The sequence below is a fragment of the Perkinsus marinus genome (assembly GCF_000006405.1).
Source record: "Perkinsus marinus ATCC 50983 genomic scaffold scf_1104296973172, whole genome shotgun sequence".
Taxonomy (NCBI): Eukaryota; Perkinsozoa; order Perkinsida; family Perkinsidae; genus Perkinsus; species Perkinsus marinus.
The window spans coordinates 123271-140509 of NW_003201482.1; the positions used below are offsets into that span (position 1 = coordinate 123271).

General features: G+C 44.1%; 5 protein-coding genes across 5 annotated transcripts; 4 read left to right on the forward strand and 1 right to left on the reverse strand.

Annotated features, from left to right (window-relative positions):
• Positions 1 to 236: 236 nt before the first annotated feature.
• Positions 237 to 6858, forward strand: Pmar_PMAR012033 (conserved hypothetical protein; the record flags this gene model as incomplete). Its single annotated transcript, XM_002766262.1, has 11 exons — positions 237 to 299; positions 644 to 736; positions 792 to 858; positions 1527 to 1609; positions 1738 to 1817; positions 1984 to 2069; positions 3001 to 3113; positions 4319 to 4419; positions 4750 to 4970; positions 5821 to 6262; positions 6789 to 6858. 11 exons carry the CDS (start codon positions 237 to 239, stop codon positions 6856 to 6858), a joined length of 1419 nt encoding a protein of 472 aa, XP_002766308.1.
• A 524-nt stretch (positions 6859 to 7382) lies between these two features.
• Positions 7383 to 9733, forward strand: Pmar_PMAR012034 (Esterase, putative; the record flags this gene model as incomplete). The annotated part of the gene is made up of 9 exons (XM_002766263.1): positions 7383 to 7521; positions 7756 to 7984; positions 8037 to 8112; positions 8163 to 8234; positions 8894 to 9009; positions 9059 to 9098; positions 9153 to 9246; positions 9299 to 9462; positions 9608 to 9733. The coding sequence occupies 9 exons, from the start codon at positions 7383 to 7385 to the stop codon at positions 9731 to 9733; spliced, it is 1056 nt and encodes a 351-aa protein (XP_002766309.1).
• An 835-nt stretch (positions 9734 to 10568) lies between these two features.
• Pmar_PMAR012035 (conserved hypothetical protein) lies at positions 10569 to 12827 on the reverse strand (the record flags this gene model as incomplete). The annotated part of the gene is made up of 8 exons (XM_002766264.1): positions 10569 to 10729; positions 10964 to 11098; positions 11610 to 11718; positions 11762 to 11836; positions 12061 to 12108; positions 12149 to 12250; positions 12311 to 12392; positions 12652 to 12827. 8 exons carry the CDS (start codon positions 12825 to 12827, stop codon positions 10569 to 10571), a joined length of 888 nt encoding a protein of 295 aa, XP_002766310.1.
• Positions 12828 to 14379: 1552 nt separating this feature from the next.
• On the forward strand, positions 14380 to 15339 carry Pmar_PMAR012036 (hypothetical protein; the record flags this gene model as incomplete). The annotated part of the gene is made up of 3 exons (XM_002766265.1): positions 14380 to 14554; positions 14715 to 14822; positions 14873 to 15339. 3 exons carry the CDS (start codon positions 14380 to 14382, stop codon positions 15337 to 15339), a joined length of 750 nt encoding a protein of 249 aa, XP_002766311.1.
• Positions 15340 to 15604: 265 nt separating this feature from the next.
• Pmar_PMAR012037 (hypothetical protein) lies at positions 15605 to 16393 on the forward strand (the record flags this gene model as incomplete). Its single annotated transcript, XM_002766266.1, has 3 exons — positions 15605 to 15748; positions 15792 to 15907; positions 16363 to 16393. 3 exons carry the CDS (start codon positions 15605 to 15607, stop codon positions 16391 to 16393), a joined length of 291 nt encoding a protein of 96 aa, XP_002766312.1.
• Between the last annotated feature and the right edge of the window lie 846 nt (positions 16394 to 17239).

Below are 17239 nucleotides of genomic sequence, written 5' to 3' on the forward strand. Positions count from 1 at the left end.
ACATGTTTTTCACTAGTGTTTTTCATATCACGGCCGTGAAACTCCATTAGTAGTTTTATAGACGACGCTACGGCGATTTACACAAGTTTCCACAACGTACATAACTCCACTTGTGGTTGAGATCAAGTTGGAAGTAATCAGTTCGTCACAACATTGCGCGCGCCCGTGTAATCGATATCTTTCAAATCTGCACTGTGTGCCATCCACTCCTCCTTCTTGTAGTAGCCATCGTTGAAATGTCGGGATTCTCGGGCGTCGTGAAGCTTGCTGATCTCGATGATTTCATCAGCCCTAGCACGGTAATAAAAGTAGCCTCTTGTTGTGGTGTTTACACCTCTTTCCCTTTACTAAGCGGATTATGCTTTCATCGAGGTCTATATCGTATTGTTGTATTACTTACATATCTACGATATGATTTCGTAAATGTGGGTAATTATATTTATTATTATTTTCTTACCAATAATTTCGCAATTCACCTTCTCTTATTTCTATAATAGCACAGTGGAGTTGCACAACAACCCGTTTTACGTGAAGTGGCGTAAAACTGTGTGAAAAACGCGATATTCGCGGTGATATGCAGTAGTAGTCGTGAAATATGTTTTTCATATCACTAGGGTGAACGTCCAGTGTTATACTTTTTCAGGAATGCGTAATACCGCTCGCCGGAGCTCTCGAGAAGAGCAAACATGAGGAAGCAACTGGAGAAGTACGGCCACAGCTAATACGGTCTAAAAAGGTAATTTCTGAAATTTATGATGATCCGAAAATTCCACAGAAATTTATTTTGTTAGGCGGAAGAGAAGACTACGGGTCAAACAGCTACGATTGCACAAGTTTCCCTGTCGGACTGCCTCGCATGTGAGCACGAAAATTTTGGGAAAATATGTACATGGTCAACTACATGTGAAAATTCTGAGGAAAATTAAGGAAATTCTTATTGGTTTCTGTACACTTCTACCCGAATTTGTATGTAAATTAGCGAGGAAACTTCGAATCTCGACTGAGGAAAGCGAACATATATTCCTCTAACACTGAAGCTTTGCGAGATATCATTAATATAAAGTCCTGGAGGAATATACGCTCGCTCTACTCAGCTGAGCTCAGGGGTTTCACCCTAGTGATATGAAAAACACTAGTGAAAATATATTTCACGACTACTACTGTATATCACCGCGAATTTCGCGTTTTTCGCGGAGTTTTACGCCACTTTACGTAAAACGGGTTGTGAAACTCTAACAATCATTAAAGTTTTAGGAAAGAAATGTTCAGAAAACACTGAGAATCTCCGTAAATTTCCACAAAATTTTTATATTATTTGACCACGTGCATGTATTTCCCCCCACGGCTTAGCCCTGATTCCTTTTCTCAAAGGAGTCTCTGAGAGCGCTTGCTGCCTCTTGCTGGGTCGTACATTGGAGTTTCACCTGTTTTACGTGAGGTGGAGTAAAACTCGGTGAAAAACGCGTGTTTTTCATATCACGTGTGAAACACTATTGTTATGTACGTAATAATGTATTTTCTCATAGGTAGTGGCTGCGTTACTTCAGCTGAAACAATACTATTGACGGAGCAGTCGACAGATGCATTGTTGCAGCGACTGGGGGCAAAAGTGAGAAAATTATGGTTTCATTTTTATTATATTTTCAAAAAAAATAATAGGATTTTCTTGTTATACCAATAGTTGTTTATTTTGTATAGAATTTTGAGAGGAATGGTTGATTTCGTCCATTTTCTCAGAGTTCCGACTCCTCTGAAGAGGCGCTCCCTGCGGAAGTAGTAGTGTCGGTGACGGGGCCGAGTCGGACGTCTTTATCACAGTGAGTGTCTTTTATTACTATTGGAGTTTCACAACCGTTTTACGTGAAGTGGCGTAAAACTTTGTGAAAAACGCGATATTTGCGCCTTGCAATAGTCGTGAAATATGGTTTTCATATCACTAGGGTTGTAGGAATATTATGCAATTGTTGTTGTTTTTGGGAGTAGGTACTTTAATATTTCTCCGGAGAAAGTAGCACCAGCACTGGGAGAAGCACTGCGCCAACTGGAGTTAAAATTGCAGGAAAAGGATGGTAATATAAGGCAACCTGAAATACATACAGAAATTCACAGATTTTGCGATATCCCTTATATCTATTCATAATATAAAAAGATATTCATATAATAAGTATTAATAATAAGAAGAGGTTTTTGCTTATGTTGAATTTAGTGAAATCGTCGACGGAGCGATGTTTGTTTTTCTCGATGAATACCCGAAGAGTTGTTGATCGTATCAGTGTAGCGCGGGTCCAGCCTAGAACATCTAGGGACGTCAGGAAATGTGGATGGCGTGTTTTTATTGGTCACTTTGGAGGAATTTCATGGACCCGTGAGATGAGCGTTCTAAGTTGGGAGAAATGAAGACGTAATTATTACCGTGGATTTTGTAGTTTTGAGTATCAGTGGGGTTTCACTTGTTTTACGCGAAGTGAATAGTCGTGAAATGTGTTTCTCACTAGTGTTTTTCACATCACTAGGGTGAAACTCCAGTGATATGTATTGATATGATTAGAAATGGCTTTTGTCATCGTCGACTAAGGAGAGGCTTGAGTGAAGGGATTCACAGCCTTCATATTCGTAGATCAGCTGAAGTGAATGCATTTGCTAGTGTAATGAAGTTTCACCACCCTAGTGATATGAAAAACAGTAGTGAAAAACATGTTTCACGACTACTACTGCATGTCACCGCGAATAGCGCGTTTTTCACGGAGTTTCACACCACTTCACGTAAAACGGGTTCTTGTGAAACTCCATTGATTTTCGAATTCGCCAGGACGGAGGATGAAAGTGTTGGTCTAGAAAGTATGTTTTGGATATATAGAAAAAATTTTAACGCGCGATTTCGCGGAAAATGTTTGCTGGAGTTCTGACGATAATTTTGGAGTTGTTATGATGGGATAGTAGCAGAGTGAGTTGATGTGTATGAAATCTTTTGTAAATGTAATACATGTACTATGATGGTAGATATCAATCTCCCGAGGATTTCCTGTTTGAATACGAGTGTGAGTGAAGCAGTAGCACTGGTGTTGACTAGAGAGGAAGCGAAGCGACGGAAGGATGATGCTGAACGGAAAGGGGTAGTAGCTATGGGGGCCGTCGTGGAGGAGGAGGATATTGGATGTAGTGAAGTGGCGTCACCCGTTTTTCGCGAAGTCAATTGTGTTTTGAAACTCTACTGGTTTATGGTATAGTTGAAGTCGTTGGAATATATGTGTTTGGTTTACTCAGTTGAGCTCACTATGCGAGGGATGGTTTTAGAGTAGAAGTGTGCAAAAAGAAATGAAAATTTCCTCAAAATTTCGTAAAGTTTTCTCATTGTCATTCACACGGCTGGTCTGAGAAAAATTACAAAACTATTCTGTGGAGGAAAATGCTCTCGAGGATGTGCCTTGCGTAAATTCGGGATATGCTCATTAGTTGTGTCGGTGATGGGACTATGTAACGTAGATGGAGGCAGTGTTGGAGGAATATATGTTGGCTTTTCCTGAGCAGAATTATAGGAGTTTATATACGAATTCGGGTAGAAATGTACGGAAAGTAATAGGAATTTTCCGAAATTTCCTCAGAATTGTCATGTGAATGTTGGAGTAAGAATATACGTAATCGCTTTCCTCAGCTGAGCTCAGGAGTTTCCTATACAGTGTTGGAGTAGGAATATATGTAATCGCTTTCCTCAGCTGAGCTCAGGAGTTTCCTATACAGTGTTGGAGTAGGAATATATGTAATCGCTTCCCTCAGCTGAGCTCAGGAGAGTTTCCTATACAGTGTTGGAGTAGGAATATATGTAATCGCTTTCCTCAGCTGAGCTCAGGAGTTTCCTATACAGTGTTGGAGTAGGAATATATGTAATCGCTTTCCTCAGCTGAGCTCAGGAGTTTCCTATACAGTGTTGGAGTAGGAATATATGTAATCGCTTTCCTCAGCTGAGCTCAGGAGTTTCCTATACAGTGTTGGAGTAGGAATATATGTAATCGCTTTCCTCAGCTGAGCTCAGGAGTTTCCTATACAATGTTGGAGTAGGAATATATGTAATCGCTTTCCTCAGCTGAGCTCAGGAGTTTCCTATACAATGTTGGAGTAGGAATATATGTAATCGCTTTCCTCAGCTGAGCTCAGGAGCTTTCACGAGCTTTGTACGAATTCGGGTAAAATTTTTTAGAAACCAACAAGAATTTCCGAAAATTTCCTCTCGGAATTTTCATATTGTCATCACCAACACATGTAGTTGACCATTTGCATATTTTCTTTCCCCCTACACTAGGTTGAGGCGCCTCGTTTTCAGTTACCACCAAAGGCGTTTCTGACGTCACACTGTCCTGGTTGGACATGTTACGCTGAGAAGAGTCTTGATGCAGATACAGTAGAGTTGCTCAGTAACGTGAGGTAGTAGTAACGACGAGGATGTGGGTTTGTGGATTTTTGTGATATGGACGTCAATTTGCTATTGACTAGTTTTTGAGATCATATTATAATATAGTTTACATCATTGAAATTCCACCCGTTTTACGTGAAGTAGCGGCGTAAAACTCGGTGAAAAACGCGATATTCGCGGTGATATGGAAAACACTAGTGAAGAGCATATTTTACGACTACTGCATAGTGTGAATATGCATAGAGTTTTTCTCCACTTCACGTAAAATGTCGATGTTGGAAATGATAAAATTTTGGGAAGAGAATTCGAGGAGAAAATGAAGTCCACCTTTTTTGCCGCAGGTCCGCAGAGCAAATACAAGGTCTTTATGTGAAATCAGTGATACCACATTTCCGCCAAATCGTTGCATATAGAGGCTTTTGGGATACATATCTATCTCGTATTATGCTTCCCAAGAGTAGCAGCAGTAGTCTGCGTCGTATATACCATGTATTGGTGTCCCCTTGTTTCGATCGGAAGTTGGAGGTATTGCGGCCGAACTACAGGATAAAGAGCGCTTCTGGTAAGCATTCGAGGGGAGGGGAGTTGTGTATACGTACAGCAGTTGGGGAATATATATGCAGTTTCTCACTAATTATAGAAGTTCATATACGAATTCGAGGAGAAGTTAAATATTTTCCAAAATTCCATCGTAAGCGACCACACTTGTTGAGTAGTTTATTACTGTTATTCTGTAATGTGGACCGTACCGTTGTGTATACGTACACCTGTGTGGGCATATATATGCGTTTGGTTACCTCCACTGCGCTTAGGAGTTTCCTCACTAATTATAAAAGTTCATATACGAATTCGAGTAGAAAGTAGAGAAGTAGAAGTTAAATATTTCCCAAAATTTCATCGGAATTTCCATTTTGAGACCAACATATGTGGTTGACAATTGGTATATTTTACACTGTGCGGCAGTTGGTGTTTTTTTCCGAGATTAATAAGAATCGATCTGAAACTATATCACATAAACAATGCTATGAACATGTAATGTGATAAAAGTAACCTTTCGAGACTATGATAGCGACAAGTTGTTCACTATCATTAATCCCGGAATAGAAAACACACATTTGCATATCAACGTGGCATGCTTTTTCGAGAGGAGGTTCAGATGTGTTTGTTGATAGCGAAAAATATGAGGGGGAGAATAGTCTTGCATGGAATTACGGTATGATATGATTTAAGTTTGATTTCAGAAGGAGTGTTCAACTGTAGTTGTCCTTTATATGATCGCTCTTTTGAGTTTACGTTTTCGATAATAAAAGTATTACACTATTGGCACAGTAGTAGCAATAGTAGTACTACAATAGTAATAGCTCCTACAGTAGTAGGAGTGTTGGAATATCAACTTACCATTTTTCTATCAGATTCCACAGATGGCGTTCCCAGTATCGATTTAGTGCTCGGGACCAGCGAGATCGTGTCTCTCTTGAAGAATTATGATTTACATCTTTCCAAATTCACCAACGCTGAACCCACGAACGATCTTCTTATGTGCGGCAGTCGTTGCTTTGTTCCTTTCGGAGATTCTTCAGAGTGCGGAGGATACGCCCGAGGTGAATTACAGGTCGCGGAAGATCCAAAATGGATCTCTGTGAAAAATCAAGATTTGACTCACATCGGAAAAGTGGCGCGAGCGTACGGTTTTCGAAATGTGCAGAATATTGTTCGAAAAGTTAATAAACGAGGATTTGATTACGACTTTGTGGAGGTGATGGCGTGTCCAGGTGGATGCGGAAACGGCGGGGCTCAGGTGATTCCTGATACTATTGCTGAGGAAAAGGATGCGGAGAAATCTCATATGAGTTCGTGGTTGGGAAGAATTTTTGGGCGGAGCGCAGCACGAGTGGAAAAAAAGCGGGTGGAAAATAGAGTTGACGTGGCGAAAATCGCGAGGGAATCTTTCACGAGAGTTCACCATAGTGTGCCTGTTATAGCAGCGGAGGACTCGGTGGAAGCTCGGTTGCTGAGACGATGGTTGATCGGGGAGAATCTGAGCGCTACATGGGTGTCACTGGCTGAGGATAGTAAGAATAAGGCAGTAGCAACGGCATCATCGTTGAAGTGGTGAACGTAATCGATCACGTGATCGATTTTGATATGATACTGTTAATATTGTTCATTGCTGCTGATTACAGTTCCTGTGTTACTATTATATATTTCATGTTTTGCTTTAGTGGTTGAAAATGGGAGAAGTATGTGTATGATGGAGTTTCACAACTCGTTTTACGTGAAGTGGCGTCGTAAAACTCGGTGAAAAACTCGGCGTTATTCGCGGTGATATGCAGTAGTAGTCGTGAAATATATTTTTCACTAGTGTTTTTCATATCACTAGGGTGGTGAAACTTGAATATGTTGAAAAGGCGGTTAACCACGAGAACTTGATTTATCATTGCATGTTTTAAAGCCAACAACACATATTCCTATTATTAACTCGGTAGCAGGCTAGAGGCATTTGGGAGAATCTTAGGTCCAAGCTGGCATGATACAGAGTAGGTCCGCCAGTGAACTGTTGAAGAACGTAACGGCCAGTATGAGAGATTGCTCTTTTGAAAATTCGGCTATAGGGAAATGAAATCGGCCTTCTTTTCAAAATTAGGGGGGGGGGGCAAGAATCTTAGGTTCAAGCTGGCGTGATACAGATAAGGTCCGCCAGTGGCTGTGGAAGAGCGTAACAGGAATGAAATCGGCAGACTTCTCAGAATTAACGGAGGGCCAAGAATCTTAGGTTCAAGCTGGCATGACACAGAAAATGTCGATGCGCGATACTTTCTCAATTTTTACGATTTTTTTTTTCATTTTTTCAGACGCAGCTACATTGGTCACTTCCTCCTCCTTGAGAATAATGATCTCCTATATTTTTTTCTTGTGTTTATTTTTATACCACTTCTCTGTCAGATTTTGTTCATAATCCGATTCACTCGAAGCCATGCGAACTGGCCTCTCCAAGATCGTACGAATGGTGGCTCATAACGTCGGTCAGTCGCAAGTGACTTTCATGGCGGATCGAGCTCTCGCTAATTGGTTCGGTCGGTATCTCGGCAAATACTGGCAACGAAAATACAAGTGTAGGTCTTCCTCTGGGGGGTGATACCCTACCTCAGTGTGGGAATATATGCACATGGTGAACTACATGTGTTGTTAGGAATATGGAAAGTCTGAGGAAATTTTGCGAAATTATCGTTGATTTTTGTATACTTATACCCAAAATCGTGTAATTTTTCATAAAATAGTGAGGAAACCTAGTAGCTCAGTCGAGGAAAGCAAACATATATTCCCGTACTGCCCTACTTCCCCCTCAGTTGATCTTAAGAAGGTCCAGGTGTCACCATCGTGTACAGCGCATGTACTGAGTCGTATCGCAGCCGCTCAAGAGCCTCCGGAGACTTCCCGATGGTTGATGTATCTGCATGGTGGTGGTTTCTGCATGCTGGATCCGCGCTACTACTACGGCCTGGCAGCGCATATCGCTAGAGATGGTCGTTTTCAAGGAGTTGTTATACCTGACTTTAGATTATCTCCGGATTTCGGGTGAATCTGCTTCGCTCCGCTGAGTTTTGACGATTTTTTTCGCACGATTTAGGTACCCAGCTCAACTGGAGGACTGCCTTAGTACATACAACTGGTTGAGAGAAGACCAAAAAGCGGCAAAAGTTGCGGTCAGTTTTTTTTACGCTGAGGAAAAATTTTGCATTTTTTTCTGACTTAGATTGCTGGTGATTCTTCTGGCGGAAATCTTGCGGCTGCGGTGACGTTGGAAAAGAAAGATACGCCTCCCGAGGTGAGTGCCGACGGAAGCCCAGACGCATCACAGTTCGAATACTTTGGTGCAGAGAATCAGCCAGGAATTTATAGTGTTCTGGTTGGGAACTCATTTTTAGTTTTTCACATACTGCAAGGAACTACTGTTGGGAAAATATACACATGGTCAACTACATGTGTTGGTGGCGATATGAAAATTGGGGGGAAATTACCGAAAATTTTTGTGTGTTTTTGCGCATTTTTACCAGAGTTCGTACGAATAACAAGAATTTTCCCAGAATTTTCATATTGTTATTACCAACACATGCCGTTAACCATGTGCATATTTTTCCATCCTGCTAGGAACACATTGGAGTTTCACCCTAGTGATATGAAAAACACTAGTGAAAAACATATTTCACGACTACTGCATATCACCGCGAATATCGCGTTTTTCACCGAGTTTTACGACGCCACTTCACGTAAAACGGGTTGTGAAACTCCATTATTCAATCAGTTTGCCATGTAGACTTGACATTAGGATTCTCTTTGTGTCGCTCTTGTCGGACTCTCGGTAACGCTATTTCTTAGAGTTGAATGATTCTCTGGTGAATTGGTTATTAAAGTAATTACAGTTGGACAGATCTGAGTGTTGTTGATTACAGCGGAGCGAAGCGAGTTTTGAATATGCATTTTTAGGCGGTAGCGTTGTTCTCCCCCTTCCTCGATCTGACTATCAGTGGTGAGACCTACGACCTTAACGCCGACACCGATCGGCTGGTGTCCAAGACCAACGCAAGACGGGCTGCTGAGATGTGCTTATTTTCCGTCACTCGCCACGAAATTATTCCGGTATTTTTTCAGGTACGTCTCTGGTAAATTCGAACCAATAACTACAGAAGAGGTGAAGACCAAAAGTAGGTCAATTTTATAGACATTTATGTTGTCATCTTTGTAGCTCAAAAGGGAGGGCTCTAATCCTCTGGCATCACCATTGTTTGCGAAGAATCTCCCAGCTGTTTTCAAGTCCACCAAATTGCTCATTCACGCAAGTAAGAGGAACTTGATGCATCGCTCCGCCGTGATTTTATCATCGCTTCTCAGGCCTTAGTGAAGCCGTTTTGTGCGACTCTGTGAAGTTCTATGAGAAAGTCAGCGGTGTGTCGTTGCCGCCTCTATCTGAGCTTGTGAAGCAGAAGGAGTATTCACGGCATGAAAAAAACGGCAAAGTATTGGAATTATTCCCCCATCAGCCACATGCTTTCGAGGTGAGCAATTCAGTGGAGTTTTACGTGAAGTGGCGTAGCACCATGTGAAAAACGCGATATTCGCGGTGATATGCAGTAGTCGTGAAATATATTTTTCACTGGTGTGAAACTCCGATGTCTTTGTAATAATTCGATTCCACTTTAGGCTTTCGCGCCGAAGAAACCCTCGAGCGAGTTGGCCATTGAGTCTGTCAGCCGATTTTTCAATAAGAGCCTCGCCGATTCAGACGCCACCACAGAGAAGTCGATTTATCGTGACGGTGATAATTGAACCCATTGACAAGCAGATGAGTTTATTGATGTCAGCAGCGGAGCGAAGCTGTGTATATTGCCATTTTCTGCACTAGTTTCTGGAGGATACTCAGTATTTGTACAGTCAGATGTGTTTCCTTATAAAAGGTGTTTCGCGTTAATTAGTTTATAAAACTTTGGAAATGATAAACACAACAGCGCTCATAGCTTAGCTGCATTATCGATTCATATCATACATGAATAACAAGTTTGAATGCTTATATAATCAGGCAATCATCAGAAGTTACCAGAAAGATGGTATGAACAAGAGCATCATCATTTCAATGCAGCAGCACTGCGTAAACCAACTAGAGTCCGCTGTGATCGGGTCCTGCGAGCAATAGGTGTGGCCTCGGCGACTGCAGCAACTGCTCTTGTCGCACGAGTTGGACGTTTTCTGGGCGGCGACTGGCCTTCTGGAATGAACCTCTAAAAAGGGCACAGTGTGAGCTCGACTACATATGAGGAAATTCTTGTTGGTTCTTCAACATACTTATACACGAATTTCTGAGAAACCCTAGAGCTCAGCTGAGGAAAGCGAACATTGAGTGGCCGTGCGGGAAAGTATGCGCAAGGCCGACCACATATGTTGGTGACAATATGGAAATTTTGGGAAACTCTTGTTGGTTCCTGTACATTTCTACCCTACTTTGTATATAAACTCCTATAATTAGTGAGGAAACTCCTAGGGTCAGCTGAGGAGAGCGAGCACCGACTGGACAAGTCAAGAATCGCTACGACTGTCAACCCTTACTGGCGCTGTATTTTGCCGCTGGGCAGTCGGACGAGCTCGGGCGCGCTTCTGGAGGGAGAATCTATGCAAGGCAAGGGAAAGCAAAGGTCACCTTAGGCTCGGGTGAGGGGTGCTTATTAGCTCCCCTGGCCGGACCGCGGGCCCCTGCTGCTAGTCTTGTTGAGGTCCGCGTGGTAGTAGTTCGTGTGGGCCTCGAGGCTGCCACAGTGGTGGTGGTAGTTTCTAAACACAGCCAATGAGCAGTGCTAATCGAGCACATTGGAGTTTCACGACCATGATATGAAAAACACTAGTGATAAATATATTTCACAACTACTGCATATCACCGCGAATATCGCGTTTTACGCCACTTCACGTAAAACGGGTGTCATTTTTTGCACTACTCTAGCTATGTAAGTGGTTTTCACAAAACATACAAAAATATATTCCCTACACTTTGAGAATACACATGCTCACTTGCAGCAGTTGCTCGAGCTGTGGTCCTCTTGCTGCTATTCCTGGTCTGATGGATTGTCGTATCAAAAGAGCTGCAGCCTTCAACTAGCAGACTCTCTCCGAAGGCAAGGGAGTCCAACACTGCAACACCGGGGACTTCGATACACACATCACGACTAGACTTACAAGAGCTGTTGTTACTGCTGCTATTGAGCGCCACAGCGTTAGTGATCCTAGTGCTAACCTCAGGGTCCGGCTGAGACCCTTTGGAGTCTTCTCGTCGGAAATTTTCGATTTCTCGTTGGAGCTCGCTGATGCGGCGCTCTGAGAAGTGTTGGAGGAAAATATCTTTGCTTTCCTCAGCTGAGCGGAGGAGTTCACACCAGAGTTGGGGTAGAATTGCACAGAAATCAATGAAAATTTTTCCAAAAATTCCTCAGGATTTTCATATTGCTATCAACACATGTAGTTGCATATTTCCTCCCCCACCTTGGCAAAATAGATTTTCAGCTGAGTTCCGAGTTGAAGTAGAATTGTATAAAAACCAATGAAAATTTCCCGAAAATTTCCCAAAAATTTCCCAAAAATTTCCCAAAATTTCCCCAGAATTTTCCCAAAATTTTCCCAAAATTTTCCCATAATTTTCGAATCCCCCCCACTGGCCCACCAGCATCAGACAATTTTCGCTTGAGTGAAGCTCTCTCCTTGCGGCCCTGGTCGACTTCCTCGGTGCTCTTCTGTAGCTGTTCCTTCAGTTTCGTCACCTCTCCCCGTGCCTACCACTGCAATACTGACCGAATCGCGCTGAGCTAGTCCTACGAGGCTCAGCTGTTTTTCCATGTAAGCCTTCTCGCGTATTGCCTCCTGTTTGCGATCCTCAAAGAGCTTTTGGAACTACCAACGAGACGGTAAACTTCCGAGCGACTACAGTTGCGTGTCAATTTGATATGCAAAGTGCGCATGAAAATCAATCTGTAACTATATCGCATATACAAAGTAAGTAATGTGTTGCGATGAGAGTACCCGTTTCTGACTGTGATAGCGACAACTTGTTCACTATCATTTGCCCTCCTCCGAAATAACACACATTCATCACCCTGTAATCCTGTTCTTACTACCTCCTTCGTGCTCTCCTCATTTTCCTGCTTGGCCCTAGCGAGTTGTGCCTATGGTCCTACTTCGAGACGACAGCACTGAGGAGCCTACCGAGAGCGCGCGGCGTTGCGTATTATACTGAGTAGTCGCGGCCTCCATCTTCTTGCTGGTCTCAGCCTTCTCAGCGTTACGGGCCTCCCTCTCTTCGGCGAGCTGTCAAGAGTAGAGGGGACGATCGGGGGTGTTAGTTTTCAAGCTCCTGCCTGCCCTTACCCGCCTCTTGGCATCCTCTGCTGCTTTGGCGGCAGCTTTCACACGAGAGGATGAATAGATCAACGGGGCAAGTACGCGTACTCTGAACGTATAGCAGTGAATCCCGCATAGGTTCTATTCCCAGACCCAGTGTTGAAGGAATATATGAAATCACTTTCCTCAGCTGAGCTCAGAAGAGTTTGCAAAGCTACATTATAGAAGTTTATATACGAAGTAGGGTAGAAGTGTACGGAAACTAATGAGAATTTCCCAAAATTTCCTCTCAGAATTTTCATATTGTCACCAACACATGTGGTTGATCATGTGCATATATTCCCCTCCCCCCACTGCTGAGCTCTGACTTTTTCTTAAAGGAGTCTCTGAGGGCGCTCGCTGCCTCTTGCTGGGCCGACGCCGCTTGCTTGAAAGCTGCCAAGAACCCCCTCTGGTCTGACAGGGCAGAAGGTTCATCAGGCACCGCGCTAAGGGGGTTACTCTCGATTAGAGGACTACTGCGAGGACCCGTGGTGAGGAGCATTAGGCAGCACCAACTGATCAACAGCAGTATGTTCCCTTCGGTGTGGGTCGTAGAGAGTAAGAGTGAATTGACAGTACTGAACCACTCGACAACAGTTTGTGATTTTCACACGGGGCAAATGTTCGGAATTTGTATGAAACATGATAGTAGCAACCATCACGACGACGACCACGAATGACGACCCAACGTTGCTTGTCGAATGGTGGCTGAAGGAGAGGTGAATGGTCAACATTGACACGGGAAGACATCGGAAATAATCTCCCCATACGCGAGCGAGCTACCGAGGCGTCGACTTTGGTGGAATACTGAGGCCTGATGGGAAGAGATGAATACGATGGCTTTGAAGACATATGGAGACACACCACGTTAACTATTGTCAGTTGAGACTGTTACGGTATGTCTTAATATCAGCACAGTTGATGGTCACCACTGTATTGAGTCCCAACTTGTCCACGTGAGGTTGTGTAGAGCTATGAATAGTGGGGGCCGGGGGGGGCGTAGATCACTACTGTTGCTGCGTAGTGAACCGCTGTAGTCGGCAGGGGGAGAGAGGGAGGGACCTAAAGGAATATCAGTACTGGTCATCGAGACACGACAGGGGTGTTAGTTGGCCTCAGCTGAACTCACGAGTTTTTCCACTAATCATAGGGGCTTTTACGCGGAGTCGGATAGCAATGTTCATAAACCAGCGAGAATTTCCTCCCAGAATTTTCATGTTGTCACCAACACATGTGCATATTTCCCCGCACACTGCACGAAAGCTACTTCGTAGTGCTGAGTGTCGCTCGCTACGATTCCCGGGAATCTCTTGGGAGCAGCTACTATAAGCGGCTCGGTTAGCATACCGCATATTCGGATAGTAGCAACTGAGAGGGTCCGACAGGGGCCGGGTGGGGGTACTTCATGAGCCTTCCCTCGCTCCGCTCGAGGCTGCCAAAATTGCCTGGCAAACAGCGGAGTTGTGTCGAATTCTCTGAGTGTTACACTAAGGGCATTTCCCCTCCTAGTGGTGTCGAGATGGGGTATTCTTCGTAGTGCGAATTCGAAGTCTCGAGCGATCGCCTTTTTAAATGCTGCATCGGTCAACGACATGGGCTTGGTCTCCCACTACTAAGGGGAGTGTGAATTGCTATTGCTTCAGACAAATGGCTACAGATTGACTTCAACCCTTTATAAGGTCAGTCCTATCATTGAATAAATACAGCATCATGAGCATTCACAATAGACAGTTCTTTGATTCGGAAATTTGGTAGCTACAGGTTTTAATCACCACTCGCCGATGTAAAGGCGGCGAGTCGGATCCATCATTGAGTCAAAAAACGACTATAGCATCATCTCTATACAATCGTTTGAATCAAGGTTGACTTGGCAGTGAATCGATCGACATAATCCTGCACGCATGCACACATTCGGGACTTGGGTCCCGGGTTCGATTCCCGGTTGATACACTTTTCTTACGATAAGTATCTCGCTCGCCCAGACAATCGATATAGAAGGGAATCTTGAGCACTCGTTGATCGTACTCTGCCTTAGCGTCTTGAGATTCCTCCACATGGCCGAGCATCAAATCATTGTGGAAGACTCCGTGGGGCCCATAGATCATGCCGTGATTTCTGAGCTTGCCACTCAGCAAGGGGCCTACCCTCAAGGGCTGGCCAATTCTGTCACCCCCTCTAGAGGGGTCAAAAGGAAAAGTGGCGTCACTGGCAGCGAAAGAGGCACTCATGGTGAGTGGCAATGAGCGGAATATGAAGTGCCTCACTCCGAGGCATTTCAGAATTGATTCTAACATCGAAAGGAATTGAGATTCTGAGTTTCGAAATCGGTCCACTAAACGACCCAACAGTCGCCGTTTCGCGAGCATGGCAATCCCCTGTTTGTGTTCAGGTGGGTTCAAACCTAAATCCCACTTCACAGAAAACGAGAACGTTATGCTCGTGGAGCTCATAATTCGCAACCGATCAGTTCTAAAGAGTCGTCGACCGGAGGCACAAGGTAACCGCCCTAGACTGTGATCATCAGTGTGTGAGAGGAACTCTTGTCAGTGGAGAGGGCGAATGCATTCGATTCCTTCACGGAAGCTCTCAATGAGATGAACCCAGGCTCGCCCAAGACGGTGCTGCAAGTGAGGAAAAAAATGGACAATTTGGTGTCGAGAGTGAAAAAGCTGATCGAAGAGCACAGGGAAGTCGGCTACGTCAAAAACAAGATTCCGGTCTATCTCATCAATCTGGCTAACGAGTTCATATTGTGGAACCCTCCTGGGGAGGAGGTGCCCAATGTCCCCGGTGGTGGCGCTCTTCATGATGATTTCGTGAGTACTGCTGCCGCATCGAACGCTGGCTTCTCACACGCCCTGCACGCCTCGACTGGGCCGATACAGACTAGAGAGCGAATGCTACGCAAACACAAGTTGGAATTGGAATGCGAACTACTACTAGAACAGATAAAGAAAGTGAAGGCTGAGAATGAGTTCACTGAGGCCAGATTTGGTGGTGTTGGCGTGCTGTGAGAAGAGTCTTTTCCTCATCGGGAGGAGATTATGGATAGACTACTATAATAATATACTTGCAACAACGATCCTACTTGCCTGGTGTTGGTCAACAGTCCTGGGGGAACGCTCGAACCTGCGCCTCTGAATGTTCATCTTGAGAAAAGACAAAATGTTATTATGCCCACCTAGGCCGGTTAGAATGTCATGTGAAATGAAGTATAAGTCTATGTGAAGGCTCATCGCCACTAGAGAGTCTTACTAGTAGTGTCGTGTTTCCCACCCGATGCATGGAAGTGTAGTGCACAATTATAGTCGTGCTGGTCGCATAAAGTCATCAATCAACGAAGAGCAAACACCCGTATGGCACTACTATACACTGCCTGATCTCACGACTGGTCGTCATCGCCCCCGCAACTTCAAGCCTCGAGTGAGTGCTTCTGTCGTGGTATGTGTAGATGTTTCTGTGTTAGGATGAACGTGTGTCAGTAGGAGTACAGACATACAAGGCCGATCGAGAAGTGACTATTGAAGTGGACCCCCGCACTACTGTCAGGGGCTTGCCCAATATTGTTGAGGATGTTATTAAGTGAGTTGTGTGTTGGTTTACTTCTGTAGTCTTCACGTGTAGGCTAGTCGCTACACTAAGTGAGTTGTGTGTTGGTTTACTTCTATAGTCTTCACGTGTAGGCTAGTCGCTACACTAAGTGAGTTGTATGTTGGTTTACTTCTATAGTCTTCACGTGTAGTCTAGTCGCTAGATTAAGTGAGTTGTGTGTTGGTTTACTTCTATAGTCTCCACGTGTAGTCTAGTCGCTAGATTAAGTGAGTTGTGTGTTGGTTTACTTCTATAGTCTTCACGTGTAGTCTAGTCGCTAGATTAAGTGAGTTGTATGTTGGTTTACTTCTATAGTCTTCACGTGTAGTCTAGTCGCTAGATTAAGTGAGTTGTGTGTTGGTTTACTTCTGTAGTCTTCACGTGTAGGCTAGTCGCTAGATTAAGTGAGTTGTGTGTTGGTTTACTTCTGTAGTCTTCACGTGTAGGCTAGTCGCTACACTAAGTGAGTTGTTGTAACCACGTTGGTTCTGTTTGATAGTGGTTCACGCAAACGCCGTATGCGTGACCAGTCGTTCTGTCTATACACGTGAATGCTGAAAGAACTCCTTCAATTCACCTCGACAAGTCATATCGACGAAACACTTTGAGAGGATGGGAAGATGGAATTGTTGGTGTCGTATTTCCACCATCCCTTCCTAGTATGAATTGGTTACTGATTGCCTTGTAAGATGCTGTCAGAAGTCGGGTCATGTTACGACATAATTCGAGATTAGCCGATTAGTTGACCTAATCTGAACGACAATGAATAAAAAAACATCAAGACTAGCTCGCTCTCAAGTTGAGAGCCTCTGAATTCTGGGCCGAGTTATGCAGTCTCTAACAGTGAACAGAATGATCATCATCAGGATAACAGGAAGACGGGAGATGATCGACATTGTTGGGATGAGGCAGAGGCAGGTCGCAGCAGAAGAAGGAAACAAAGACACTGCAACATAGGGTTACAATTGGGCATGCTTCGTATCTTAGTACACTCGACCTAAGATACCCCTCTCAAAGCTGAAGCCATCACCCAGTCATCAACCAGTTCCAATAGTACTGGTAAACACCCACAATTAATTCCTCAAAAACGCTTTTTGCGGGAAACCAAACAAACTACGCTTCAATCCGGGACAGCCGACACAACGATCAGATCATCTCGCGCTGAGACTTCGCCCCTTGCGCAACACCAGCCGTCTCCAGAGCCTTCAGACCCTCATTTCAGTCAGCACTAACAACGTCAGCATCAGCGATCAAAAAAATCAACCCAAAGGCATTGTCGAGCCATTGCATCCACACATAACGACTAAGAACCCTGCTTTGTCA